The sequence below is a fragment of the Trachurus japonicus genome, chromosome 13 (assembly GCF_045865225.1).
Source record: "Trachurus japonicus isolate A0001 chromosome 13, Traja_1.0".
NCBI lineage: Eukaryota > Metazoa > Chordata > Actinopteri > Carangiformes > Carangidae > Trachurus > Trachurus japonicus.
Window position 1 is genome coordinate 16,045,685 of NC_140919.1, and position 27,763 is coordinate 16,073,447.

The window sequence follows — 27,763 nt, forward strand, 5'->3', positions numbered from 1 at the left end:
TTCTTTAATTATTTATTTCGTGTCCATTTTCTCCACCAAAGAATCGATAAGTCCTGCAGTAGTGAACGTGTGTCCTGGTGCATGGTGGGAAAAAGTTTGGTCCGGAAAGATTTGAGCAGATTTTTTTTTTCTTTTTTCTTTTTCTTCCACTGCTGTACACAAAAGTCTGAAGTTTCTGATCAGGTGATTTCAGGCCTCAGATAAGGAAGGGCACCTGGAGAGAAAAAAAAAAAACACAGGAAGAAAGAGTTAAAAAAGAAAAAAATGGGTGAGATATATGGCTGTAATAAATTTTAGGCCGATATTTTTTTAGCGTGCCACTCCGCTAACATATGGCTGTTGTTAGCATAGCATGTGCTAACAGCGGTTTGGGGTGTAAGGTCAGTGTAGAGAGCTGTGAGAACAGAAGTGTGAAGCAACTGCAGGTTAAAATACAGTGTGGGTGGGTGGGTGGATGGGTGGGTGGGGGGGGGGGACACAAACTGGAACAATATGAGATCGGATATATGCATCACATGCAGCGTCTGCCACAGTAGATTCAATCCAATTTTTATTTATAAGCTGCAAAATCACAACACACATTGTCTCAAGGCGCTTTAAGCTTCCCATCGTGTCCCGACCGAGGGCTGTAGTGATGATTTGTACATCCACTGAGATCGTAAAGTCAAGTCTGCACAAACAAAAGACTCAAATTAACTGTTTCTAGTTTCGCAAAAATTGAAAATCAATGCCAAATATTTTTAGTTTTTAGTTATTTAAAACTGACTTTCTCATTTCTCCTACAGTAAAACCTCCAAAATCAAGACACAATATAAAGATCATGACCTCAATTTCTTTAAGAACGCTGATTTTATGTGTGAATTTAAACAATGTAATTTAGTACATATCAATAAAATAGTTGTCGGTTACCTACCAACACAAACATACACACAAGTGAAGAAAAGGAAACTTAACAGGGTCATAACTTAAAGTATAATCAGCCTGTGCTTTAGTGTTTTTAAATAACTGACACTGCAGTCATGTGTATAATAGAGTTCATGTGGCAGTGTGGTTAGTTGTAATGTAATTTATTTTATTTAAAAAATATGACACATACGGTGATTTTAAGTTATATCATCCTATCCTGAACAATTAAAGGTTGCATGGTGTACATATGAAACAGAGTGTGAGGCGCTTTAGGCAAATTAGATATATTTCATATGACAGGTTATAACAGTTTATATAATATAACACACAATATTTAGCTTTTTTTCTGGAGTGAGGGAAGTGTTTGGTGGCAGAGCTGAGGCTACGTGCTAAATGCTGCTAAAACTCGTGTTATGCGTCGATACACAGTGAACGATGTGGTTCATGTGTCTGCTTCCTGTGTGACTGCGACTGTACAGGTATTTAAAAAATAAAACAAAACAGAAAAAGCACTAAGTACAGAGACTCTGACTGACAGGCGACCTCGGTAAACACCCTGCCCGCCCACGCCTGCTTAGCAACAGAGACATTACCTAAATAAAAACAAACAAGTGTTTAACGCTGTGTCATTACTGTGCGGCTGCGGCGCGGGCCCGGCTCCTTGCCGCTGCACTGGAACCTGGAGCGCCGCTGCTTCCACGCTGCCTCCCCAGCTGACCTCAGTGCGAGCACCTGTTTCTAATCGCTACCCTGCCAGAGGCTATTAGGATCCGTCCACCCCCAGAAAGGACCTTTCCTCCGCCGCTCCAAACCCAACCGCACACCAGCTATCCAGTCGCACTGATTAATCACATCAAGATGGACTCGCTCGCTCGCTCGGCCTCGTAACGCTGCGGAGGTGTATGTGGGTGTGCGCGTGCCGCCCCGGTGGCGCGTGTGCACGCACGGTGCCACATGCTCGTGGTTTTTCATGTGTGTCGCCCTAATTCTTTATTCTGTCCACTTTGAGATATTTGACCGAGATATTTCATTAGACATTTGCTGCTCTCGGATATTAAGTTAGATATTCATTCGATACCTGCCGCCCCACGGAGCCTACACGCAGTCGGACTCGTTGGACCGTTGCCACGCTCTTTGAAGGGGGCCGCTCGTCTGGAGGTTGCCACGAGGTCAGTGGATGAACCTGATTGGTCAAACCCCCTGTGGACCAAAATTGGAAACGGTGGCCGCTGTAATCACGCTGGAGCGCAGAGCGATGCTGCTTCCAGAGTTGGACGTGGACTTGTTTGAAGTTGATTTTAACCCCCCTCCTGTAAAGTGACAGTAATGTGAAGTGAAAAGAGCCTTTCGCTGCCGGACAGGTAAGTATTCTCCGAGGGCGGCTGCACTTTACCCTGATGGGAGCTGACTCGGCACTATAACCCGACCGCAGCGCTCGGCATCGCTTCACAGATGGAATCAGATCTGCACAATTAACCCCAACACTTGAGACGGCGTGATTGGACCCGGAGAAATGTTCGCTCTCTTTAACAGGCAGCGCTGCAGCTACCTACTGTAGTATGTGCTGTCAGCTGCATGTACGACTGCCCTTCTTTATATATAGATATTTAGTTTTATTCCAGCGCCTGGATGACTAGAAAAGCCAGATAATCATAAACTGTATTGACTGATTTGGTTCAGATGTTTTCATTTTAATTCTTTTCAGTGAAAGGCTGCAATAAAACAAGGCAGCGGTTTTAGGTTTTCAAATTGCTGAAGGTCAGAGATTAAAAAAACAATCCTTTGGCGTTATTGTTTTTATGGTCACACGATCTCCAAACCCTGAGACAATCAATCAACCAATCAATCAATCAATCAATCAATCAATCAAAAACACATTGTGTACAGCTTTTGAAATATTTGTGTGGGTGCAGAAGTTGGAAATAAAAAAAGGTGGAGTCTATTGACCTTACTTTGTCCGTACTGGCCGTACTGGTAGGACGCCACGTGGTCGACGGTGTAGCCCGGCGAGCTGTAGGAGGGGGGGCAGTAGGACTGGGAGCTGGGCAGGGAGGGCAGGGCCGACATGGAGGGAACGCTGGTCAGACCCTCCAGGCCCTTGATGTGATCCATGCGCTGGCTGCAGCTGGCGGCCATGCCGGCCGGGGGCTCGAGGCCGCCCGTCAGAGGGGAGATGGCGTAGTCGCTCTGGGGCTGGTGTGGCACGCCGCCCGGGTTCAGCAGACCCATCACCTGATCCGAAGAAAGAAAGAATGAGAAAAAGAAGAAGAAGGAGAGAGAGAGGGAGATGAAGACCACGGAGAATTCGTCTATTGTTGGCAGGACCTGTGGCTAACACAGTTAACTTGTGTTGAGAATGAGCAAAGACAGCGCGTTGGTCACCGTCCATTTGTTTGCTCAAGCAGACATCATCAATTGAATAATGAGAAACAGGATGAATTTCATCATTGCAATGTGGGGTTTGTAACATCCCAGGCCCCAACCCAGACCCGCGGCTGTAAAACGTCTTATTTCTATTTCATTATCTTCTTCTTTTTTTTAAGCGGTGGTGGAAAGCATCGATCTGTTATTATATAAACGGCAAACACAAATGGAAGCACTATAATAAAACTGCAGCACTTCAGTCAGACAGTCTGCTCAACAATCACATTTTGATAGAATAAAAACTATTTAAGTGAGATGGACGGACTGAGAACTTGATCCTATTAGATAAAATAAGTTAAAGCTTTCTTTTGGGGACCTAATGTGCAGTCGCAGAATGGTAATAAATCGCAGTGTATCACAATTTGTTGGTACAATACTTGGGATATTGCAAAAATAGCCATGTTGTATTGTAATAATATTGTATCGTGCAGCCCCTGATGGATTAATCAGCTGATTTGAGCCTTTCTCAGTCATCTCAGTATCAACGTCTGCGTGAAGACTCTTTTTTTATGCCGTCAAACTTCGCAGGCGTGCTGCAAACTGTCTGGGTTTCATTTAGAAACAATGCCCCTGTATTGGTTGATCCACAGGAGAAAAATAATGTTTATTCAGTTTGTGGTTCTCTCATTTCTATAGGTTTGCTCCCACACAACACTGGAAGCCTTTCCAAGAGTTTCACCGCAGCGCTGCACTTGAGCTAGAGTGAGTAATAAAAGTTATTTATTGTTAAACAGTAAAATGAGCCTCCACAACAGATTTACCACAAGTGTTTGAACCATATTTGAAAGAAAAGGCAAAAGAAAAAAAACTCTGTTTATGTAAATTAGGAATATTAGTCAATTAATTACTTATCAGAATATTTTTTGGCATCGGCCCCAAAAATGTAGTCTGTGACGAGCGTTTATCGCACATTAAAACCTGTCATTTTTAAGCGCAGCAGCACAGGAGCGTATGTGATATGTATCAACACAGACAGCAAGACAAACACACACTCAGACACACATAGGAAATCCCCCTGTCGCGGACATCAAACGGCTGCCAGCGAGCCCCGTCGTCCCAGACAGAGATAGCACCAGAGAGGAAGAATTAAGCAATTTGTCTCAGATCCACAGCTCCGCTTATTCTAAAATTCCTTTTTGACGCCGCTCCAAAAACCCACGGCCGCAAGATAACAACTTATCTCCGAATGAGATATGTCGACACAGATAACACAAAGGGAAGGTCTGTGCGAGCTCGAAGCCGGCGTTCGGGCCTCAGCGTAGATTTGCAGCTTTGAGAAATCCGTTAGCTCGCCTTGACCTGGTCTTTATTAGCGACCAGATAATCGAATTTGGGGAGGAGGGAGGGTGAGGGGGGGGGGGGTATTCCTTTAGCCAGAAAAGAACGGAAAAGAGCCGTGGGGCAAAGTGTTTCAACTGGTTTCAAAACAGACGCAAGATACCGCAAGACCCCCACTCCCCCGGCTCACCTTTAACGCTCGCTCAGCTTACCTGTCTGTCATCAAAGTGCTCAGTGAAGCGTTAACAGGGAAGTGAGGCTGGCTTTGTCACTTAGAGAGTAACGCTAACTCAACCTGCTGTCTCCACATAGATATCTCTGTGTATATAGTGTGTATTTATATATATATATATATGCATCATATCCCAGGTCCTTCTCAGCACAGCAAAGGCCTCCAGGCTCCTCCAGTTGTCCTAATAAGAAGCAGGTACGCTGCTCTTTGGGTCCTCTCGGCCCTCTAAGTGACATATTATTCTACATCCACACACACACATGGTCCTGCTTAAATCATTTCCCAAGTAGGGGAGGTGAATGGAGGAGTCTATGTTGATTTGGAAGAGGGAGCTGTGTTTCCTCCCATGCCCAGTAACATTTTCCTAAAAAATTAACCTGCGTTTGGAAGGTTTTGTCAAAACACAGCGAAAGGAATTGAGAAAGAGAGAGAGAGAGAGAGAGAGAAGGAGAGAGAGCAGCAGCAGCGAGACGCCGAGGACACGTGCCCCTTAACGCTCTCAAATCTGAAGCTGTTTTCAAAAACGTGGGAGATCACGACCGCAGACATGAGGATGGTTTCAACCGATTTTTAACATTATAATCCTCTGAACACACACACGTTTAGACGATTCAACAAGACCACGAGACGGGACCACACACACACCTGCCGGCCGTGGTGACGATTTCACTACGGAGATTATCTAGGACACGAGATCTCACAGAAACTCATGCGACTTTGGGGAAAAAAAACACTCTTTTACGCAGCAAAGAGCAGCACAGACTGTACGTATCTCGTCTGTGACCATTAGCTGCTATGTTTGTGAGCTGAAAAAACTACACACAACATCCGGTCGGTGACACTTCCTGCTCTGCTCGCTCTGCATCGCTCTCGTTAGCTTGTTGCGGCTATTTCTGTCCGGAATCGTAAATGTCAAACATGTTTGATTTGAGATCGCGGTGGCTCAGAGTGGTAAAATAATCACATTATGAGGATTATTTGGACAAATTATCGTTTGTGACAAGCATCACATCTGACCGTGTCACCCCGACCGTTAAGGGGGGGGATCAGTCTATCATGTAGCCAGCGTTTACCCATCATCCCTCTCTCTCCCTGCCTCTTCTGCTGGCCTGGCCGTCGACAGTGTTTCACATTGGAGCGCTGCCGTTGCCAGCGGCCTAAATCAGTGCGTCCAGGAGTTAGCAGGGAATGTAAGGAGGGGGTGAGGACGGACGGAGGGGTGAGGAGGTGGGGGCGACTTCTGAGAGACGGGACATTCCTCCTGCGCCGTATGAAATATATACAAATAAATTAGACGCTGTGCTTTCACATGGAGGAATGTGGAGGCAAACATTTTAAGAATGCAATCGCAAAAAGGCTTCCCTCAGGGCTGCAGTGTGGCATCGAGTGTGTCTGTGTGTGTGTATACATGACCATGACATCCAGTTGTGTTGTGTTGTAACGTATAGAATAGTTTGCATTACACAGTGTATATCTGGCGTACATCGAGTTCCTCCGCTCTCACAGACTTGCACAACGAAACAGTGAGAAAATGTGTAGAATTCGTATTTTTAAATAATTAAAAACTACAGTAACCATTCGGTGCAGCCTAAAACGGAAGGTTGAAAAGTTGACTTAGGCATGCTGCTCAACCATGTCATGTAATATTTGTGTAAAAGATGTTGCAAAATCCTTAACTGATCCTCAAAATGTCATGGAGTGGATCAATTATCTACACTGTGCATGTGTGTGTCTGTAATTATGCGAAACTTGGGCAGCGCACGCGCATCTGTAAGTATGTGTATATCCATGCACGTTGGCGTATTCGCGCCGCTGCGGCCTTCTCTCTGAGGAGTGGTGCCTGCGCCGGGGCTGAAATCTCATTTTCTGCCTGTTAGGACGTCTAACTGGTCTGTCTCCTCCGCCTGTGCCCTGCGTCTAGGTGCAGAGACCTTGGGACTTCATGCCTGGATAATTGGCTGTAATTGTCTTTTCACTTCTCATTTGTCACGCGCTCCATTGTCCCGCGTCCTTCTGGTGTCATCTCACTTTCTCCTCCTGCAACTGTGACCGAAACGTCTACAACTACTAGTGTGTGTCATCTGCAGAGTTTATGGGCTTAAACTGGGTGAAAAGTGTGTGTATATGTGTGTATATACTGTATGTGTGAACGTTACGTCCTCCACACCTGGGGTGAAACGTTATTTGAAAACGGTTTAAAAGAAAACAGATTGTGTTGATTTATCACGAGCTTATTGAGCTCTTGATTTACAGTGAAGCCGTGTGCCTTTGACAAGATAAATCACGCGAACCTCAACCGGCTTCAATCTTTGAAATCATGTCCAAATCTAATTCTGCCCAACTCCGATGTGGCAAGTAAAACTATTCTGGTCTGCAGAGCTACGTGCTCCCGAACACAGACCTCTCTCTGCCCAATTAGTGCACTGCAAAAAAAAAAAAAAAGCTAACAAACCTAAAACTTCTGATTCAAATCAACTTTATGTTTTTATAATCAGCCCAGTGCCTGTTTTTGATTAAAATAAACGTGTTAAAGGATTAACTTCTTAGTGAATATTAGTATTTTTATTGAATCTAATCTCACAGTTTGAGCAGATTTCTCCTTAAACGTTCCTCTGAGTCTAAATTTACTAAAAAAAGAGTGAGACTGAAAATGACTTGTTACTGTAAACGGCGCCTTGTATATCAGTGCTGCTGGTGAACTTGAACGCATCTCAGGCTGCAATGTCTTACCTGTGGGTTCATGGGGTTAGCCGGGCCCCCGGGGCCCACGAAGCCGTCCGAGTAGCCTGAGAAGGAGTGGCGTCCCGAGGCCAGGCAGTAGGCGGAGCCTCCTTCACCCTGTCCCCCGGCGCCGGAGCCCTGGTGGCCCGAGGACGGAGGCAGAGGCTGGGGCCGGTGCACCGTGCTGGGGGGCTCTGACAGTACCAAAGGCATGATGGGGGGAAAACAAAGTTAGAGGCGGGATGTATATGGTAATGAGGCGTTGGTGCTGTGTTGAATTATCAGTTAAACAGGAGCAAAACAGCTGCGGTCCATATAAATATATTTGTAAACATGTCTATAACATGAAAAAACATCAATCTCATGTCATAATGTCTAAAATGAACATCATAAACAGACCTAAAATCTTTCATTCGTTTTTTTGGTGATTTTTCGAAAAACTTCAAATAAATTCTTATGCGTCAGTCTGTGGTGAATAATTTCCACCACAAATTTAAAATATTGAGTTTTCTGGGTAAAATGATAAATTATCCCTGAGCTCTGAACAAAGCTGTCTTTGATTTTTTTTTTCCTTCAGAAATTATAATTTGTTATATTGATCCTCAGATCACTATCAACTCAACTCTCTCTATGTACCTTGTGCTATAGATGAGGGGGGGTAGGAGCTGTCAGAGAGCTGGTAGGGGGGGATGCTGGACATGGCCGATGGTGGGAAACCCCCCGGGATCAGGTGATTAAATGCCATCAGCTGATTGGCTCCCGCCTGCTTCCTCCATCTCGCCCGCCTGTTGCTGAACCACACCTGGAGGGAGGAGACGATGACGGCGTTCGATCAGCGTGTGTTTAGTTTACGTGTTCTTATTGGACTACAGTGCTTAGACACACATATACACAGACACATTTACATTCAACAAGGGAAAACTGGCCAATATCTAAGCTAGAAAGCTAGAATTAAGGTCGGTAATGCATTAAAAGCAGAAGAAACGTGTGTGTGGTTGTGTGTGTGTGTCTGTCATGGCTGGTTGAGTGACATGCCGTGTCCATATGGTCGGAGCTCATGCTGGGCTCGCTTACACTTCCCATATGGAGCCTGTGGAGGAGAATTGACTGGACTCCAGATTAGTAAAAAGGAAAGTCCCGATTGGGCCCCTGAGAGCAGAGGATGAGAGGTGTGTGTGCTTGTGTGTGTGAGCTTGTATGTGTGTGTGTTTGTGCTATTGTGTGGGAGCCAACTCAGACCAGCAGGTTGCCTTTAAATGGTCAGACAGTGAATAAAAGCACAAGGTTAATATTTAAAAATGTTTCATTTGAGTTAAAGTTGAATGAGTGAAGCTGTTGTCCTGTTAACTTGACAGTCAACAACAGGTGTATGTGTTTTTGTACTTGTATAGCTATACATGTGAGGACCAGTTTGAGTTTTAAACCATCAGCGTGAGGACATTTTGGGAAAGTGAGGACATTTTGGCCAGTCCTCACTTTCTCAGACCCCTTCCAAGGGCTGTTTGAGGGTTAAGACTTTTCAAAAAAAGGTTTAAGTTAAGTTTGAGTTAGGTTAAGAGTGATGGTTAAGGTTAGGCATTTGTTTTGGATGGTTAAGGTTAGGGTAAGGGGCTAGGGAAAACATTATGTCAACGAGTGTCCTCCCAAAGATATCCAAACAAATGTGTGTGTGTGTGTGTGTGTGTCGTCTGGTACCTGCACCCTGGCCTCTGTCAGCTTGGCCCTCTGGGCGAGCTCCTCCCGGGTGTAGATGTCGGGGTAGTGTGTCCTCTCGAAGGCCCGCTCCAGCTCCTCCAGCTGCTCGGCCGTGAACGTGGTGCGACTGCGCCGCTGCTTCCTCTTCAGGGGCAGATCGGGCTCCGACTCCACGTCCGAACCCTCGTCCGAGTGACTCGCTGCTTGAACACGGACGAAAAAAGACACAAAAAAAAGGAGGTGGAGGATGAGACTTGGTCAGAAGTTGATCAAACAGGCTCGAAATGCAGAAGTGTAGTTTTTATAACCAGGAAGTTACTTCGATTTGTTCTGTTTCAACGTAACCCTCTTATACAAAGGAGGTGTTTTCTTCTCTGCACACACACACACACACACACACACACACACACACACACACACACACACACACACACACACACAGACAGTCAGTCTTCCTCATGGTCTTGTGGCCAAACAGACCTCCATTCAGGAGGAATATTCAGAGCCCATAAGGAATAATCCCACTGGACAAGATTCCAGGGCACCACAGGGGGAACGCCGGACTAAAAGCCACACAAAAGGCTAATTTGGATCCAGGGGCCATTCTTTAAGAGTGTGTGTGTCTGTGTGTGTGTGTGTGCGCAGATGCAAGTGTGACTACTTTCTGTGTGTGTGTGTGTGTGTGTGTGTAGATGGTAGGGTTTATATCCAGGAGCATTTGAAGAACAAAGTGTCTGTTCAGTCAGGTGGATTCCGGGATACGATGAGTTTATAATGAAGTAGAAATTTATTAAACTAATCGTGTTGTTGTGACCAGGCTCCACGTCCGTCTGTGTTCATGTTGTTTATTAAACCTCAGTAATGGAGCTGTAGACAGGTCATCCACTTTTACACACACATCGAGGAAATATATCATCACATATTAATTTATCTTAAATTTAAATTATCTTATAAATGCTTCTGGTATGGCAGCTGTATAACTAGCATTTCACATAGTAGGCTACATAGATATTTTAAGAACAATTCTTGTGGTAAAAGAAAACATGCATAACCAGTTTAAAGTTATTTTAATGCCATGAGGAATCATTTATGTTATTGCTACTTCAGAGCTGCCACAGTCAGAATCCAGAGCACAATGTGAATTAATGCCAGTGTACTTTCTATACTGTTGATACCATCCACCCTTTATCAGCTGCTTTGATTTGATTTCTTATAAAAACATCTTAAGTTTTTTTACAAGTGAATCCTCACATTTGAGAAGCTGTAACTAAAGAATAATTAAATTTTGTCCTAATTAATGACATTAACTGTTGATTTACCAGTCGATAAAGCAGCTGATGTTTCAGTAGTAGCTAAACCAATGCCCTAAATTTGAATTAGAGAGTATGTGTGTATATATAAGTTGTATTTTTGCCCCGTGCTATCCTAGTCTTGGCTGAGCCTCGGTGACATCATGAGCCTCGACAGCTTTTGTGTTTCTACTTTTCATCTCGCTCTCAGATCAGCATTAACACCATTGTGCTGCACGTCCCATAAACCAGCAGCTCGGGTTTTTAACTCAGCACTTCAAACACACCATTGGTGCCCCCCCCCCACCCCTCAACCCCAACCCCACCCACCCCCCATCCTCCATCCCCACAAGTCTAAAAGTTCACCAAGGCCAGAGCGCCCACTTTTTTTGTGTTACACTTAATTAATTCCCCCTCGGCATTAGGGGGAAGTTTTGTGTGCAACACTGTATTAGTTCCCCCTCGCAAGCAACAATAAAATACAAGAGAATCCAAATAGCTCAGGGCCCCTCATGTGAAACTGATCCTCTCTGCCCCTTCGGCGGTTTTCTCCTCACAACACCAATAGCAGTGGGAGTCAACTTAACATGCATTAGGAGCAAATTGGTAAAGAAACATTCAAGCATGAGGTGGGCAATAAGTAAAATATTTTCAAAGGTGGGTGAGGGGGGGGCAAGCGGGCGGGCGGGAGTGAGAGAAATGGAGACATATAAGCCTTAAGCCTCTGCTGCAATATTTGCACTCGTAGATTGTTAGCTCTTAATCAAGATGTGTGAGTTTTAACCGGACCGCACACGCAAATAAAAAAAAATGGCTGCACATCAGATCAGATAGATGCAGGGATCTGCAGTGTTTCAGCCGGTGCAGGGGAAGAAGGAATTCGGGGTGTGGAGCGCTGTGGAGGGGTTGGAGGGGGGAGTTTTTTGGGACAGGATGGCTGAAAAACAAGAGATGAGGCCTTTTTTTTTCTGTAGCCTCCCCCTCCGGTTCCTGCATGGAGGAGGGCTGCGAGGAATGCTTTCTCGCTCCCCCTGCGACTTTTTTAGCAGCGTGCACGTTCCTCAGCATTTCACAGGGATTTGGGCCCTGGGAAAGCTGAGGCGGCCGGGAAAATCCTTAATCACTTTGGAATTACCTATCGGTTATGACTGCTACCAGGGTTTCAGGACGTTTTTTTCAAAAGAAGCGACAGAGTGGCACCTCCTGAAGTCTCGGGGCGGCCCGGCGGTCTGGTGGTGATAAAGTCCTGGTTTCAGATCCTTCACGGAGGAACTCGGAGCAGGAGTGAGGCGGGTGGGGGTTGGGGGGGTGGAAGTGGGGGGGCTCATTTGCTCCAGTCCACTCCACTTGGATCGCTACATCACTTTACTGTTAAGATACAAGGAGATAAGACGATGGGCTGTGACGATAGCGACGTCGGTTCAGGCCGCTACACTGATCCTCAGCGGGATGGGATAAAAAATAAATAAAAGAAAATCGCCGCCGGCTTTTAGAAAACATCCAACTTGCACATTTTTCACTTTCACAAACTCGAACTTCGGCCTCGACAAACACACTTTTTTTTTTTTTTTGCACCACCCTCTTTAAACAAGCGCCACCTTCTCCTCCCTCCTCCTCACCCTCTCTTTGTCTCCCCTCTCTCCCTCTCTCTCTCCTTCTCCCTCTCTCTTTTCCACCCATATTTCTCTCTCTGACTCTCGGCTCTTTGTTGCTCCACAGAGCCGAGGTCTTTGCCGGCGATTTCCACGCTCCATCTGTGGAATCCGTCATGGCTCCCTCGGCCCTTCACAGTGGAGGGCTGTCACCTGCCCCATGGGGGAGCTGAGAGGGGAGGGAGGGAGTGGGGGGCATAAAGAGGTTCTGCAGAGGGGTTTGGGGGTGGAGGAGGTGGGATAGATGGGGGGTGGGGTGGGGGCACAGCCGGGGGGCATTCTACCCCCCTCCCCAAAATAAAAAAAAATAAAAAACCACACAGCCCCTTCCTCCAGAGGGAACTGTAAGAGCACCTGAGGGGGCAACGGGGGCTGTTGTTGTGGATGTAAATGTCCCCGTGGGGATAGAGAGTCTGTCTTGGCATCTGTGGTGGTTTTCGTTGTCGTTGTTGCTGTTGTCGTTGTTGCTCTTGTTGACGTCGTTGTCGTACATCCACAGTTTGTGAGTCCTTTTCTACGCAGGTGAAAGTTCCCAACAAGTCACAGACTCTAAAAGATTCACACTTCCTTTTTCTTTCTGTGTCATTACAGAGCTGAGGTTGTGCACGGTCGGGGAGTTTCTGATTCCTAAGGGCAGGGGTGCAGATCTGATTGGGGGGGGGCACACAAAAGTGATTTTTTTTTTGCCCATATGCAGCTCATACCATGCCACCATAAATCACAACTTGCCAAATCATTCAAAAAGTACTGCACAGGGAATCATTATTCGTGCTCACCTTTCTTGTTAATTCGTCCTAAACAGCCAACAGTGCGTATCACTGCTTACTTAATTGTTATATTAGTAAATCATAATTTTAAGGGTCTTTAAGGGGCATGTAATGCCTCGCTCCGACCCTCCCAGATCCCCAATTCTTCTCACCATCTTTCTTTTCTCCCGGTGTGTTGCGGCTGTCTTTCAACAAACTTCAGCCGCCGAGGAACTTAAAGCTCTTTTGTGACGCGTCCAAAAACTCCACGGGGGTCCACGATCAGTTTAAAGTGTTTATTGTAACAAGAATCAAAAAAGAGCCAACAAGCAGTTATGGCAAAAGGGGAAAATAATACATGCCCTTTCAATAGGTAATAATAATGATAATGGTAAAGTGAAATGACGGTGAATTGACGGTCAACAAAAAATATATGAGCTTCTAGTTCTTTCTCTCTCTCTTTGTGTTCAAAACTCCCGCCACCACACACAATAAAAAAAAACAAAAAAACACACCCTCTCAATGTGTCAACGCAATGACGTAAAACCTAAAGCAAAATGGCAGGCAAAAATATATTTTGGCTTCTACACGGTGTATGGGACTACTTTATGCATGATTTATTGATTATGGATGAATATCAAAATGAAGCCCTAAGTTTGAGGGGGGGCGTTTTTTTAAAGCCTGCTGATGTCATCAGCGTCTGTTCATTTGCACCGTAGTAGAGGAGACCAGAGATTTCTGGTTCTGGTTATTTGTTCCACCATTTCAGTCCTTTCTTTTTTAGATGTGAATCTAAAATGTGAAGAAGGTGAAGTCTGTAAATATATTTGTTCAATGTTGAATAATTTAAGGTATTTCTATTGGGGGGGACAATTCATGTTTTTCAGAAATTGATCCCCTTGGGATTTGCATCCATGCCTAAGGGGTTAAAATAACTTTATTAGCAGCTTAAGTGTGTGTCAACATAGTTGTGCATTGTCAGCACTATACACCCTGGACAACAAATCATATTCTCAAGAAGACGTAAAGGGACCAAGACCAAACCAGAATAACATCAAATTAATATAAAAAACATAAATGACCATTCCCACCCAAATTGCAATAACTGCCTATATAAGACTGGATTTTACAATTAGTGAGAAAACCTTTAATTGTCCCGTTTAATTATTTGCTTTTCTCATTTTGTTGGAACGTGATTACAAGAAACCAGATTTTCTTTCCTCATCGTTATAAGAAGACGTCTAAAGATCAGTGACTTGTTATAGAAATCTACAAATAGTATCATAACCTTTAGTTCATGGCAAAATTCACAAAGAGATACTAATGAACATGTTCAGGATGTTCACCAGATCACAACATGCTCCATGTTAGCTCCAACATTAAAACTGTGACTTCCAGGTGATGAATCCAGCTCCTGATCGATAACGGCTTCTCTGACGTCCTTAACTTTGGAAATGAACCAATTAGGAAACTGCAACAACCTTAATTTCTTTAAAAACCAGAATCTAAAACAAAAACATTTTCTCTCATTTCTGAAGCAGCAATCTAGCATCGCTCCACCTCAGTCAAAGCGACAGGTGATGAGGATTCACCTGGACGACAGGGAGCCACCTAATCACACCTGAAGCTCGCTAATTAACACACTAAAACACACACACACATACACACACCCAAAGACTGCAGTCCTCCAAACGCACACACACATGTGCCCAACACTGTGTTTCCCCCCGACTTTATGCAGCTCAACCAACTGTGGTCAATACTAATAAAAACACACACAGGATGAAATATAATGAAGCTTGATACCAAATCTGCATCTTAGCGTCGTATTAGCTCCTTTCCTGACAGGAGGAGACGGCAGCAACAGGAGCAGGAGCAGGAGGAGATGGAGAGATGAGGGTGAAACCTTTTTCCCTTTTACTTCCCAGACTTTTCTCTTTTTGTTTTTTTCTTTCCAGCCGTGTAAACCTGTGGTTTCAGAGTGCCCCGTTTGCCGTCATCGCCTCGCTATCCCTAAGATCTGATCACATCGATTTGGCACCGTCAAATAGCCTTAGCCAATCGAATTATCCACTCTAACCCTCCTATCGCTCCCTGCCTGTATACATATGCTATATCTTAAAATGCTGTATTTATGGCCCCTGTAAACACTTGACTTCTCTCTGTATACTTTTGCTCCACCTCGGCTTAAGAGGGAGCGAGTGTGTTGGGGGTGGTGGAGGGGTGAGGGGTGGCAGGGGCAGAGGCAGGCGGGGGGGGCAGCTGCTGCTGTAGACGTGGTCTTGGCTCTTGTCAGTTCATCGAAATATGAGAAAATATGAGCCTTAAAAGGGTAAAATTATCTGAGCAGGAGGAAAGAGCAGCCTCGGCAAGATCGCCCGGGAGCCGAGGAGCATTAAGCTGCAAAATAAGAGACGAGCAGTTGGAGGAAAAGGAGGGGGTGAGGGGGGGGTGGTGAGAAGGTGGGTGGGTTGGACGGGGTTAGAGGAGAAAGGAAAACTGTTTAATTTAACCAAACTGAAGCCCTGAGAGGCACACAGTGCACGGGACTCCAAGCCAAAACAACCTCTCCGGAGCCAAGAAAGCCCCAAAATGGCTCCCGCCGCGCAAACGCCATCCCAGGAAAAAGAGAAAAACCCAAGGAGGAGGAGAAGAAGGAATCGGCTGAAGCAGACTGTTGGAAAGAGTTTTTTTTTCTGTGTGGAAGGGGGGTGGGTTGGTGGGGAGTTGGATGGGGACACAAAGGCTTAAATATGTCCACTGAGACATGAGACAGTACACAAGTGTGTGAGAGAAAGGCGATGTGACAAAACTTGGATTTTGGGGGATCTTGGGGGAATTGACGGACCATATGTGGACTGTTTACACCCCTCCTCGGACATCCCAGTAACTCTCCTGGTTAATACCGAGGGTAAATCGAGGCTCTGACACATTTACCCCTTCCCTCCCTCCATCCCTCCCTCCTTTCTCTCCACCTACCCCTACACACACACAAAACAAAAGGCAGAGGAGACAAACGCAGCATTTATTTGGGCGGGCCGACCATGCTGCTCCTATTCAGCAGCCGGGGGACTAAGTGACTGGCCGACTGCATTAAACAGTATATAGAAGTCAAGGCAGGCAGATGCTGGGCCGAATAATGGCTTTACTGACAGCTTATGGACCCATCTGCGACTCTTTCTGCTGGGTTAAGAAAAAGATGGTGTGCGTGTGTGTGTGTGAGGGAGGGGATGACGGAGGAGGTTGAACCCACTTGACTTGCTAAGGAGGAGTTTCAACCTTCACAGCTGCCCTGTATATGAGAGTGTGCCAGAGCTGCGACTGTGTGTGTTGTGTGAAAATACAAAAAAAAAAAAAAGCAATGATGTGCGTCACCACACAAGATTAAACTGTCGTTAATCACAGTCTCGTTTCAGCGCAAAAAAAGTTTAAAAAATGACCTGACAAGAAAAAGCACAAATGCGTCGGATGCGGTCGTCAAGGAGGAGGAGGAGGAGGGGGGTGAAGCAGGAAATGATCACCTGTCATTTGTAGCTATACGTGTGTTTCTAATCCTGTTTCCTGTTGTAGCACCACGGGGGGAAAGTCGACCCTCCGCAGCCCCCTGACACACACACACACACACACACACACACACACACACACACTACTTCTTCTTCTCCTCCTGTCTTTTAACTCTCGGTGGGGAGCCGGTTGGAGATCTAACAAGGTGAACAGCCAGCAGGTTCACTGACAGGGAGGAAGTCTGACAGCTTCATCATCTCCACCCCGCTGTCAGGCTGCAGCTACTGCTGCTGCTAATCATCCACTCATGTGACACAAACTACTACACACTCCGTTTCCCCTCAACTTTACCCAAAAAAAAAAAAGAAAATCGATAATGAACTTAAAGGAATAGTTTACAAAAAAATGGAATATTTTATTCCTCATTGTGCATCTAGAGACCCGGGAGGGGGTTCGTAGTCCAACGAAATCCTTATATGAGAGTAATAGCGCCCAACACAAAAAAGTCTATAAAACTACACAAAAACCATTTAATATTCCTCCATACCGCTCGTTTGCTGCAATCCAAGTCCTGTATTGAATGTATCTCACGGTCATGCGATTAATCGATTAATCGCACCAGGCAAATTCAATACAGGACTGTTTAGGCTGTAAAAATGTCCTAAATGACGTTGTTTCGAGTAAACTCTGGACTATATCCCTTCAGGACACTTAGACTGCAGTGGACGAGGAGTAAGGAGGAATATTAAATGGTTTTGTGTAGTTTTATGGACGTTTTTGTGTCGGGTGCTATTACTCTCATATAAGGATTTTGTTGGGACTACGAACCCCTCCTGGGTCTCCAGATGCACTTTGAGGAATAAAAAACTACTCTGGAGTATTCATCAGCATGAGTGTGAGTCAATAATGACTGAATGAATTTCATTTTTTGGTGAACTATTCCTTTAATTTCTATAAGGGAAAATGCAGCTCAAAATGCTTTGAAAGAAACGAGAACATCAGGACGACAGAGCAGATACTGGTGGTCAGAAACTACTGATACTTGTAAAAGCAAATGTAAGATATAAAAAGCCATAAAAAAGAAATCTCAAATAAAAGTGGAACTCATTAAAAGCAGAACCATAAAAATAAGATTTGAGCTGCTTCTTGAACGCATTAACAGCGGCCGGTCGTCTGACATGTGGTGAGAGTGTGATCCAAGATCTGCTGCAGCTCCACTAAACTTTGAGAGTAGAGTGACCCGAGCGAACGGATCAGAAATCTGAAAGATAGGAAGGTGCTAAAACCTTTTTATTTTCATATTTTTGGCTTAAAGAGTCAATTACATTTCAATTTTGAAATCTTATCAGTCGGTGTAAAAACACTGATGTAATTCACTTTCATCACCTAGCTTTGATTAAGACTCTTGCTGAAGAGTTTTTGCTGTTCGTCAGTGTTTTTCTTAGTAAAGACATTAGAGTGATCCAAGCGTGAAAACACAAATGCATGAGTCAGTTTGTTAGCGTCTTGTGAAGATCTGCTGCAGGCTCTGACTCTCGTCTGTGATGTTGCTAATATGACGAATAAAGTCGAGTTCAGTGTCAAGTGTGACACGTCCTCCCTCTGCACATCTGCACCAATTATATCACAACTTCTGTTTTGTCTTCATTTGATATTTAATATTAAACTCATCCTCAAGCAAAATAAGTAAAGAACCCGATCCAGCACGGTTTCATTTATGGTTTTCAGTGTAATAGCCTAAGTCATGTTGAGGCCTGTAATGTCGTGTTATAATGCTGCATTCATGTTACAGGGCTGAGGGCAGATCTGTGTTTCCGAACTTCAGCTCTCAGGTGGTGAATGAATGAATGAATGAATGAATGAATGAATGAATGAATGAGTGAGGAACGGTTTGGCAGTGAATCCCTGTTTGAACAAGGAAATACCTGCAATCGGGTTCTACACAGTCAAACATTCATTATGTGTGTATATACAGTATATATATATATATTTTTTTTTTTAAATAAATTAACTTAAAGGGATAGTTCAACATTTTGACAAATTGGCCCATTGCCATAATCCCTATGGTCAGATATGGTTAGAACGGCGGAGCAGAGCCACGAGCTGCTAAGAGCTACGCTACAGAGGCTCATGAGATTTCTTGGTTTCCCTCATCAAACTCATCAAATACACAATCCAACAACTCCAAAAAGCTCTGGTGAATAAGTTGTGACCTGCACATTCACCACACTATGACATAATAACGCAAGGTTACGAGACAGAGTTGATTTCTAGGCAAATACAGAGACTGCTTGCTGAAAAACTGCCCCTGAAGGCAACGTGCATCAGCTGTTTTGCATGAATTTACCTCGAAAACAACTCTGTCTCGTGACGTTCTGTTATTATCTCATAGCGTGGTGAATGTGCAGGTCACAACTTGTCCACCAGAGCGTTTTGGAGTTGTTGGATTGTGTATTTGATGAGTTTGATGAGGGAAACCAAGAAATCCCATTAGCCTCCGTAGCGTAGCTCTGAGCAACGCGGCTCTGCTCCGCCGATCTAAAAATAGCTTGCGCCGACAATTAAAGGTAACGAACCTATACTGCTATGACTATAGGGATTATGGCAATGGGCCAATTTGCCAAAATGTTAAATTATCCCTTTAAATCTCTTTTCCCAGCCCGACACACACACACACACACGAAAAAAAAGCTTGTGGTCTAATTAGTTAACAAAGCTCTGTGAAGAGAGTCAGGCTTCATCAGTCAGCTGATTGACAGCTGCCTGTCCCGTCCCGTCCCCGTGGCATCAGAGCACCGTGCTGCATTTACTGGCCTCTGGCTGGCCTCTGTAAACTTTGACACTCGACCCCTCACCCCCCCAGAGTAACACGCACAATGACGTCCACAGACATTAGAAGCTGTCGAGCTCCCAAACACACGAATATACGAGACGAAAACACACTCTCACACGCACACATTCTTCCTTACTTTCACACAAACACACTCATGCACATTAAAAAACAACCCCTCTCTCTCTCTCTCTCTCTCTCTCTCTCTCTCTCTGCCCCCCCCCCCCCCCAGCTGTTGTGCCTATAGTGCATACTTGCAGCAGATAAAGAGGGGCCTTATTCTAAGGCGAGCCATTCTACTTGACCTTCTCTGGGCCTTTTCACTCTTTCACTCCCTTCAAACCGTCTTTGGGGCTCTCGCTCGCTCTCGGCTCAATGTGACTAGTCCATCACGGGTGAAGGCTGGGGCGCTACAGCGGGTCTTGAAGGGGGGAATACCCCAAATACCCCCCCTCCTCAACTCTCAACTCCACCATACACACACATGCACACATGCCCCCCTCCCTCTCAGACATCACCCTGACTTCAAAGTTGGTGTGCATTCATTAATTGCCCTTTGAATTGATATCAGAGGGTCACAATAAGAGTGTGAAAGGAAAAAGAGGCTTTAATGAAGCATAGAGCAGCCATTCATTTGCAGATAACTATGTTTTCATGCTTGAATAGTCATCATGCATGGGCTTATTAGAAAAAACTCACGAGAGAGCGAGCGAGAGAGAGGGGGGAGGAGGAGGAGGGGGAGGAGTGGATGGGACAGAGGGACGGAGAGAGCCCCGGGGTAAGAGGAGAGTGATTTGGTGCTCACCACTTGGCCCTCGTGTCCCCCTTTGCCCTCGTGCCCAGAGAGACTCACTGAGCGACACATTCATGCTTTGAGCGGACAGACAGAGCGCTCTTGCTTCAGGCCGTTTAATAGCCAATAGCTATTAAAGGATCCATCGAGAGCTTATTGGTGCCGTCCTTTGTCGGAGCTGATGAGACAGAAACTGTCGGAGCTGCAGCTTCCACTGTTATTTTCATTCATCTCGTCCATCTGTTGAACTTTTTTTTTTATTTTTATTCATGACTTAAAGGAGCAAAACCTAAAAATTTTGACCGATAAACGCAACCAAATCCTAAAATTACATGTTTTAATCCTTTCTGGTGATCAACTAATCGATTAAAAAGTTTCTTTAAGTGTCGAAACAGCAGAATATATGAGTTTAACCTTCACTTTCTGCTACCATCTCTTGTGTTGGGGTCGGTTTTGACCCGAGTCTTAAATCAGCTGTAAAACACACTAAAAACAATTATTTATTATCCCGTTTGTTTCTAAACTCTTGGTTATGTTGTTAGGCTTCCTTATCCATGAAAAGGTCGGTTTTGCACTCGTGATTTCAGTTTTTAACTTTAATTACTGTTTTTATCGTTATAACTGGGGAGAAACCGACCCTAACAACACAAATGTCAAGTTTGTGATTTTTTTTATTTTTTTTATTCTGTTTAAATAGAGGCTCCTGACAAAGTCAAAAGGTCTTGATGCAGTAAACAAAAACTATGTGGTACTTTTATGCATTTAAAACCTAAAAACAGGTCGGTGCCGGCCCGAACACAAGAGGAAGGTTAAATCAAAATGTGCAAACTGTAAAATATCTAAAATGTCACTTTTGCATATTTTTATGTCTGAAAAATTTAGATATTAAAATTTCTCAGACAACAGTAGAAAAGTCAGACGCCTCTGTAAACACCATCATCCCACTAAACACACTGCTCCTCCTGTGCTCTCCACCCATTCTCTTCCTCCTCCCTCCTCCCTCCTCCTCCCTCCTCCTCCTCCTCCTCCTCTTCCTCCAGCCGCTCCCTGGCACCGCTCCAGTTGTGTGTGCCCACATATTACATTTGCAGCACGCCATCCTTCACCCCGAGTGGCAGAGCAGCCCCCGAGTTTCCTTCATTCACGGGCATTATTTACACAAACAAAGTCCTGCTCCGTTTCTGTGACAAAGCCAAACTAAATCTTTATGGCTCTTTCATGTATTGTCTCGCTCACGGTTCCCTTTTGTCCCCCGGCTATTGGCCCGGGCCCTGGATACAATGAGCCCGGGAGAATGGAGGCAGATTGAAGGAATGCACCTCAATAAACCTAATTATGACATGATGACTGCGCTCACCATGGTAGGGGTTTTTCAAAGATCCCGGGCTTATTCAATTAGCCCTTTCCAGGATCCCCTTTCACCAAATAAAGTTATCCCTTTGACTGTTTGCATTGCAGAGTGGAATGTGTGTGTGTGTGTGTGTGTGTGTCTGTGCGCGCGCGCGCACACACACACACACACACACACACACACACACACACACGTGGCTGGCCTAAATGGAAATGTATCGGCCCTCAACAAGGCTCCTCTGTATTATCTGGTTAATTTCACCTAACGAAGTATGGACTCTAAAAGATACACTGTGAAAATGTGAAGCAGGAGGGAGGAGGAGGAGGAGGAGGAGGAGGAGGAGGAAGGGGGAGGCAGGGAGGTGGGGAGGTGGGTGGGGGGCAGCAGCAGGGACACCGTGACTGTTTTAATCATTAACTTTGTCTCCAGGGTTAATTACTCTGACGCTGGGAGTTTGGGCCGGCCCAGTAACAACAGGCCTGGAGGGTGCTGCAGCGTTACAGCCAAATATATAAATATCTCCCAGAAAGTGGAGAGGAGAGGGGTGGAGTATGAGGGGTGGAGGGGTGGGTGGGGGGTGGATGGATGGATGGAGTATGGATTTCTAACTTATATTTTAACTTATTGCGCTGGGATTTGAGAGAAAATGTGGTTTAATTTACTCGTCAAGACAGAATAAGCCTGGTATTATTACATAGGTCATTCAATATTCAATTAAGTGGACAGCAGAGTTTTTACTGAACACTTTAATGCTCTAAAGCCTCCATTCACAAAAGCTGTGACTAATCAGAAAAGTCAGCAACAGGTAATAAAAAACAGGGCCGAAAATGTGGTTTTGTATTTTCTATTATTGATCTGATAAGGCGCTGTTTTGATAGTTTGGTGTTAATTCATTTGCTGACAGGCTCTATACCATCTAAAATATCAGATGTGCTGCTTTGACGAAAGTTGGAAATGTGACATAATATATTTGTCACCAGTGCTTCAACAAAGGTTAATAATGAATTTAATTAGAAACTTAGTGGGATTGCAGTGACTTTTCCTTTGTGCGCTCCGGAGGAGGAGGAGGAGGATGCGGCCCAGATATGAAACGAGCTGTGCGCCGCAGGCTGCGAGAAACAGAGGAGGAAGAATAGGAAACAGAGGGAGAGGGGCGGTGTTGCCTCTCCAGATGAAAGTGAGATGAAATAAAGGAGTCGATTTAATCTGCTTGAAGAGATTTGGAGGAGCAAGTGGTGGAGGAGGAGGAGGAGGAGGAGGAGGAGCAGGGAGGGAGGGAGGGTGAGAGAGAGAGGGGGTGAGTTTTGGGAGTTGTGCGCATGCAGCGCAGGACGGGTGGTGGTGGTGGCCGCCGGGGCCCCCATTGTGCGGCTGCATGCGCTCCGGGCCAGACCGGGGCTCTCCGGGGAGAACATTGGTCCCCATTCACCAAAAACACTCTTTAATACACTCCCTCCGTCATTAAATGTGACATAGCACAATATCGACATCATTTAGAAGACATTATTAATGTTGGAGGGGTTGGGGAGGGGACTGGCGACTCATCAAAGCAACAGTGATGGAGCTGCAGCAGGATGCGCTCATATATAGCCGGGCCTAACTCGTGTTGACTAATTACAGTCTGAATATTATGACAGACGCGACCATTGAACTCCATCAATCGGACAATGTCGTTTATTTTTTTATTTTTTCTCATTTTAAATCAGTGACGATAATAAAAAAGGACGCGGAGGAAATTACTGAAGTCAGAAAAACCAAGATCAGCGCGTAAAGCTATTTTTACATCACATATTATTACAGAGGCGAAATTACAGCGTCTATCTGGGACCTGAGAGTTTATTATTGACTTGTCAACTTTTATGTTTTACGGACTCTCTCTCCCTTCTTCATAAATATGCGTGCGCGCTCCCGAGCCTGACTGGCACAGATCTGTAACTTTCTGCGCATCTTTAAACCTGCAGGTTTTTTTTAAGCGTTTGGTGCACTTTTTTTTTCTTCTTCCGCGTGTGCACAGGCCTTTTTGGGGTGGAGGTTGAGAGGGAGAGGGGGGGCGAGCACGCATCCTCCAGCAATACGTGAGTGGATTTCAGAGGCCTCCATTGTCAGTGTGAATGGCAGTCGCGTTCTTTGGCCGACCCCGAAAGGAAACATTTTGTAGGTGAAAACGGCCATTTTCTCTCGGTGAACGGTGCCGGAGCAGCTCGCTGAATAATTCATCCTTCATTGCGGCCTCATAATGTGTTTTGTCGGGTTTTTCTTTTTCTTTTCTTTTTTCTGTGGAGGAGCTCTACTCTACCTCTCCACTTCTCCTCCTTTTTTCTCCGGTCTGAATTATAAACAGGCCCCGCCTCCTCCTTCTTCTCCTTCTTCATCTACTCCATCTATACTTCTTCTCCTTCTTCTATCAGCCGCGGCCCAAAGCTGTTTCCAAGCTGGCCTTTTGTCCGCGCGCAGCCCAAGCGTGAGCCCCAAATAGACTCTCGCGCCTTTGTCTCCCAAGTTCATCCCCGAGCGTCCCGTTGTGCGCGCGAGGCGTGTCTTTGTGAGGAGATGGAAACCGTTGAACAAATGTTTGATCAACTCATCTGGGGGACATTTTGTCTCCTCACACTGGTCCTTTATCCCCCACCAACACACACACACACCAACACCTCCACCTCCACTTTTTTTTTTCTCCTGATGGGACACATGTTGACACCTCGCTGCATAAAGTGCTTTAAAAAAAAGTGGAAAGAGAAGAGATGGAGTCTGTAGATGCTCAGGTGGATCCATGTTATTAATTTATTATCTCATTATAGGCAATAAAAGGCTGTTTACATTTCTAAATTAGTCATATTTATGTAGTTAAATTGAGTTAATTGCCTCATCTACTTTCCAGGAATTAGCCATGGCCCGTTTCAATTTCTCTGAACTGCACTTTAATGTATAATTAACTTTTCTCGTGTGGAAAAGAGAGGGGGAGAGGGAGGGAAAAAAACATTTAATTTGGTTTTATTTGAATAAAAAAAAATGGATGACACGCAAATTATCATCATCATCATCATCAGTTTGGTTTTTCTCGCGTCTAAATTCGCACCGACTGGTGTTAACTCAGCTCATTTGGAGAAGGAGAAGAGAAAAAAAGTTGAGCTGTTTGAGTTAAAACGAGCGAGTTGAGCGTGACCGACGTTGAAATGGGTCTAATTGGTTCTAATGGAGCTGCAGAGAAACTGAGCCCAAGACCGCTCGCAAATCTCCAATTATAGAGGGAAATATGTTTTACTCTGGACTGTGACACTTGCTTCACACGGTTTTCACCATGAAGGTTTTGAGGCCTGAGCCAACACTGTAAAACACCCACAAAAAATACTATAAATATGATTTAAATCACTTTAGAAAACTAGAAAAGAAACAACTTAAAGTTTTAATTTCCCCCCTGAGTCCTGCAGGTGGTCACTTCTTTTTCTTTTTCTTTTTTTTTTTTTTACAGTGTGGACATCACCGTTTCAACCACTAATAAAAATTGATTTGTTGCATAAAAATAATGATTAAACCATAAAACAAACAACGCGCGCAGAGTGACGTGCAAGAGGGACTATATTCTCACGCGCGATGCACTTAAACGTGGCGGATGAATTTTTAATGCTGTGTTAAAGTTTTAATGTTTTCTCTTTAAATGATTGCATCCTAATATTGCAGAGTTGCTGAAACACGGCCATTCAACCAAACAGCTTTTAAACCACTGCTGAACACACACACACACACACACACACACACACATGCACACATACACACAGTTAAACACACACACACACACACATGCACACACACTTTCCCGCACAGAGCCATCACCTGCTGCTTGATTTACGGTATGGCCTCATGGGAAAGGCATTAGCAGGAGAGATATGGTCGATAAAGAATTCCTCACAAAGGACGACACACACACACACACACACACACACACACACACACACACACACTCACCCCCCCCCACCCCTCCTTCACCATCCAACAACTTTACAACATGCTTAAAAACTTCACGTGCAACTTTACTTTGCTTTAAACTCTGCTCCAAACCAATCAACACGTTGCAGCCGCAGCTTCTCTGGAAACGACACAGACTGAAGATGAACAGATAATAAACGACCTGTTCCCTCTCTCCACACACAGCTGCAGCTCTAACACACACGTTAGCAGCTGAACGCTAAATAAAAAAAATAGGCCTATACCAGATAAAAACCTCTGACTCCACCGAGCTCTGTCTGTAATCTGTGTGTGTGTGTGTGTGTATGTGTGAGTGTGTGTGTTAACAACATGCAGCCAACTTGTTCTGTGCAACAGGAACAAACACTCTGACAGAGATAGATGGATAGATAGCTGCACTCACATCTGTCTCCCAGGATGCCCTCGATGCTGTGTTTGGCCCTGCGCTCGTGCTCCTCCAGCTCCTTCTTCTCCATCTCCTCCTCATCCTCCTCTTCGTCGCCTTTTCCCCCGAACTTACTCCGCATGATGCGACTGATGGAGCTCACTGCAAAGGTGGAGCCACAAACTGCTCATCAGTTAAAAATAAAAAAAAATTATAAATATATCTATATATATATATATATATTTACAGACAACATAAAAAAAATATATGTATATATTTATGCATAAAATATATAAAGGTCATTGAAAATTAGGAATTAGAAATATTTTCCAGATTTGTATTAGAGAAAGTTTTCCTTACTTTACTATTTTAACATGTGGAATAATAATAATGATATTATTAATGATAATGATTATTATAATTATAATAATTTGGTTCATTTCTGCCCTTCTTTACCTGAAGGCACGGTGTTGCGGTCACATATCCCATCCTTCAGTAACTTATCCCGAATCTCCCAGCTAAACATACCCGGGTTTTCCCGCTTGTATTCTTCAATTCTCTTCTCTACGTCCGGCGTCGTTCCCTGCTACAGAGGTCAGAAAAAGGTTCAGTGTTTATTCACCCGGGGGCACCATGATGGCAAACACAGTCTATTATAAAAAATAGAATAAAAACAAATAATACAAAAGCTGAATATCAACAGGTTATCAGGTGCTATAAGTCTTCATCTCCTGGTCCTCACCTTGGGTTTGCTGCCTCCGATGGCTCCGGGTCTGATGGAGCCGGTCTCCTGGTACCGGCACAGGATCTTGGACACGCAGCCGTGCGAGACCCGGAGCTGCCGGGAGATGACGCACGGCCTGATGCCGTGGTGGGCCATCTCCACGATCTTGTGTCGGATGTGGTTGGGCAGCGGTCTGCCGTTTATGAAAACTCCTCCGAGCTGGTTGACGCGGCCTTGACCCAGCGGGGTTGACACTGCGTTTGATCAGAGTTATAATATATGAGAGGATCCACACACACCGAGGCTTAACCGAGCTCAATGCACTGATAAAAACAACACATCAAGTTTTATTTTGACGCTGCAAAAAATGGCTAACAGTAAATATTTAGTTTATTAAAACTGTAAATAGTATGCTACTTCATAAAATTAACTTCTTAAAATATTATAATTATGTATAAAAATGCAAAATATATTATTACACACAACTGCACACAAGTTCACTAAAAGTTGATCAAATTCAACCACATTTTTTTGCAGGAAAAAAGTAAAATAAGTCACAAAAGTATGGATAAAAATAATAAGTAAAATACTATAAATGTCACTTTTGCTGCCAGGAGACTAATTGTTTACAAAGAAGAGTTTGTATTTATGAGTTCATGTTTGGGACAAGACAAGTAGGATATGAAAAGTTGTTTGACTTTTTCTAACTTTCACTAAAAAAGTCTCTTCACGTGTGGTGCTTTACCTTCCAGGGGGAAGCCACTGCGGGGGTAGTTCTGAGCCAGCGTGGGTCGCATCATCCTGGGTATTGACCCCGCCAACGCAGTCATACCTCCACCACCACCACCACGACCCCGGTGCCTGCTGGGATCTCTCTCCTCCTGGCTGGGGAGGGGAGGGAAGGGGAGGGGGGGCAGGCTGTCGCTGTGGCTGCTGTTACTCCTCCAACACCCGGATTCAACCGTTAATAATAATGATAATAATAATAATGGTGATAATAAAAAATCCTCCCTGGGTTACAGTCGCAGCCTCGGGTTGTGGGTGATAGCCGCGCCCGGGGAGCAGCCTTCACTATCCGGCCACGACCCTCCGAGCAGCACAGATATGACGACAAAAGAAGAAGGAAAAGTCAGTCAGATGTGTTGCTGGACGCGCAGGGGGAGTCGGTTTCTCTCTCTCTGTCTGTGTCTCTGTCTGTCTCCTCGGGTTTAGTCGCCTGGGTTCGCGGCTGCTGCAGCTGAGCTTCGAAAATAATGTTGTTGTTGTTTGT

The 27,763-nt window shown here is 44.8% G+C and overlaps 1 protein-coding gene and 1 long non-coding RNA gene across 7 annotated transcripts in view; one reads left to right on the forward strand and one right to left on the reverse strand.

Annotated features, from left to right (window-relative positions):
• The window catches only part of LOC146975742 (uncharacterized), a 29,263-nt gene extending 20,934 nt beyond the window's left edge, over positions 1–8,329 (forward strand). Inside the window, exons 3-4 of the long non-coding RNA XR_015037451.1 lie at positions 3,967–4,032; positions 8,210–8,329. This is a non-coding gene — a long non-coding RNA (uncharacterized LOC146975742). The remainder of the gene's footprint in view (positions 1–3,966; positions 4,033–8,209) is intronic.
• pax3b (paired box 3b) lies at positions 1–27,763 on the reverse strand. 6 transcript variants are annotated; one of them, XM_085794979.1, is made up of 9 exons: positions 27,239–27,763; positions 26,512–26,747; positions 26,298–26,355; positions 25,788–25,931; positions 9,257–9,456; positions 8,198–8,363; positions 7,547–7,755; positions 2,859–3,138; positions 1–214 (listed from the first exon to the last, which is right to left on the reverse strand). In XM_085794979.1, the coding sequence occupies exons 1-9, from the start codon at positions 27,321–27,323 to the stop codon at positions 180–182; spliced, it is 1,413 nt and encodes a 470-aa protein (XP_085651105.1). In that variant the 5' UTR covers positions 27,324–27,763; the 3' UTR covers positions 1–179. The 6 variants fall into 6 exon arrangements, with proteins under 6 accessions (XP_085651105.1, XP_085651106.1, XP_085651102.1 ...); XM_085794980.1 differs by having other exon boundaries at positions 2,854–3,138; XM_085794976.1 differs by having other exon boundaries at positions 7,571–7,755; positions 26,226–26,355.

Bases quoted from the DNA above. Each gene is read 5' to 3' on its own strand.
- pax3b (XM_085794974.1), bottom strand. From the start codon at position 27,323: ATGACTGCGTTGGCGGGGTCAATACCCAGGATGATGCGACCCACGCTG. The intron at 26,748-27,238 runs GTAAAGCACCAC...GATCAAACGCAG, and splicing joins CAGTGGCTTCCCCCTGGAAG to TGTCAACCCCGCTGGGTCAA. The intron at 7,756-8,197 runs GTACATAGAGAG...TGGTACTGTCAG, and splicing joins CCCCTCATCTATAGCACAAG to AGCCCCCCAGCACGGTGCAC.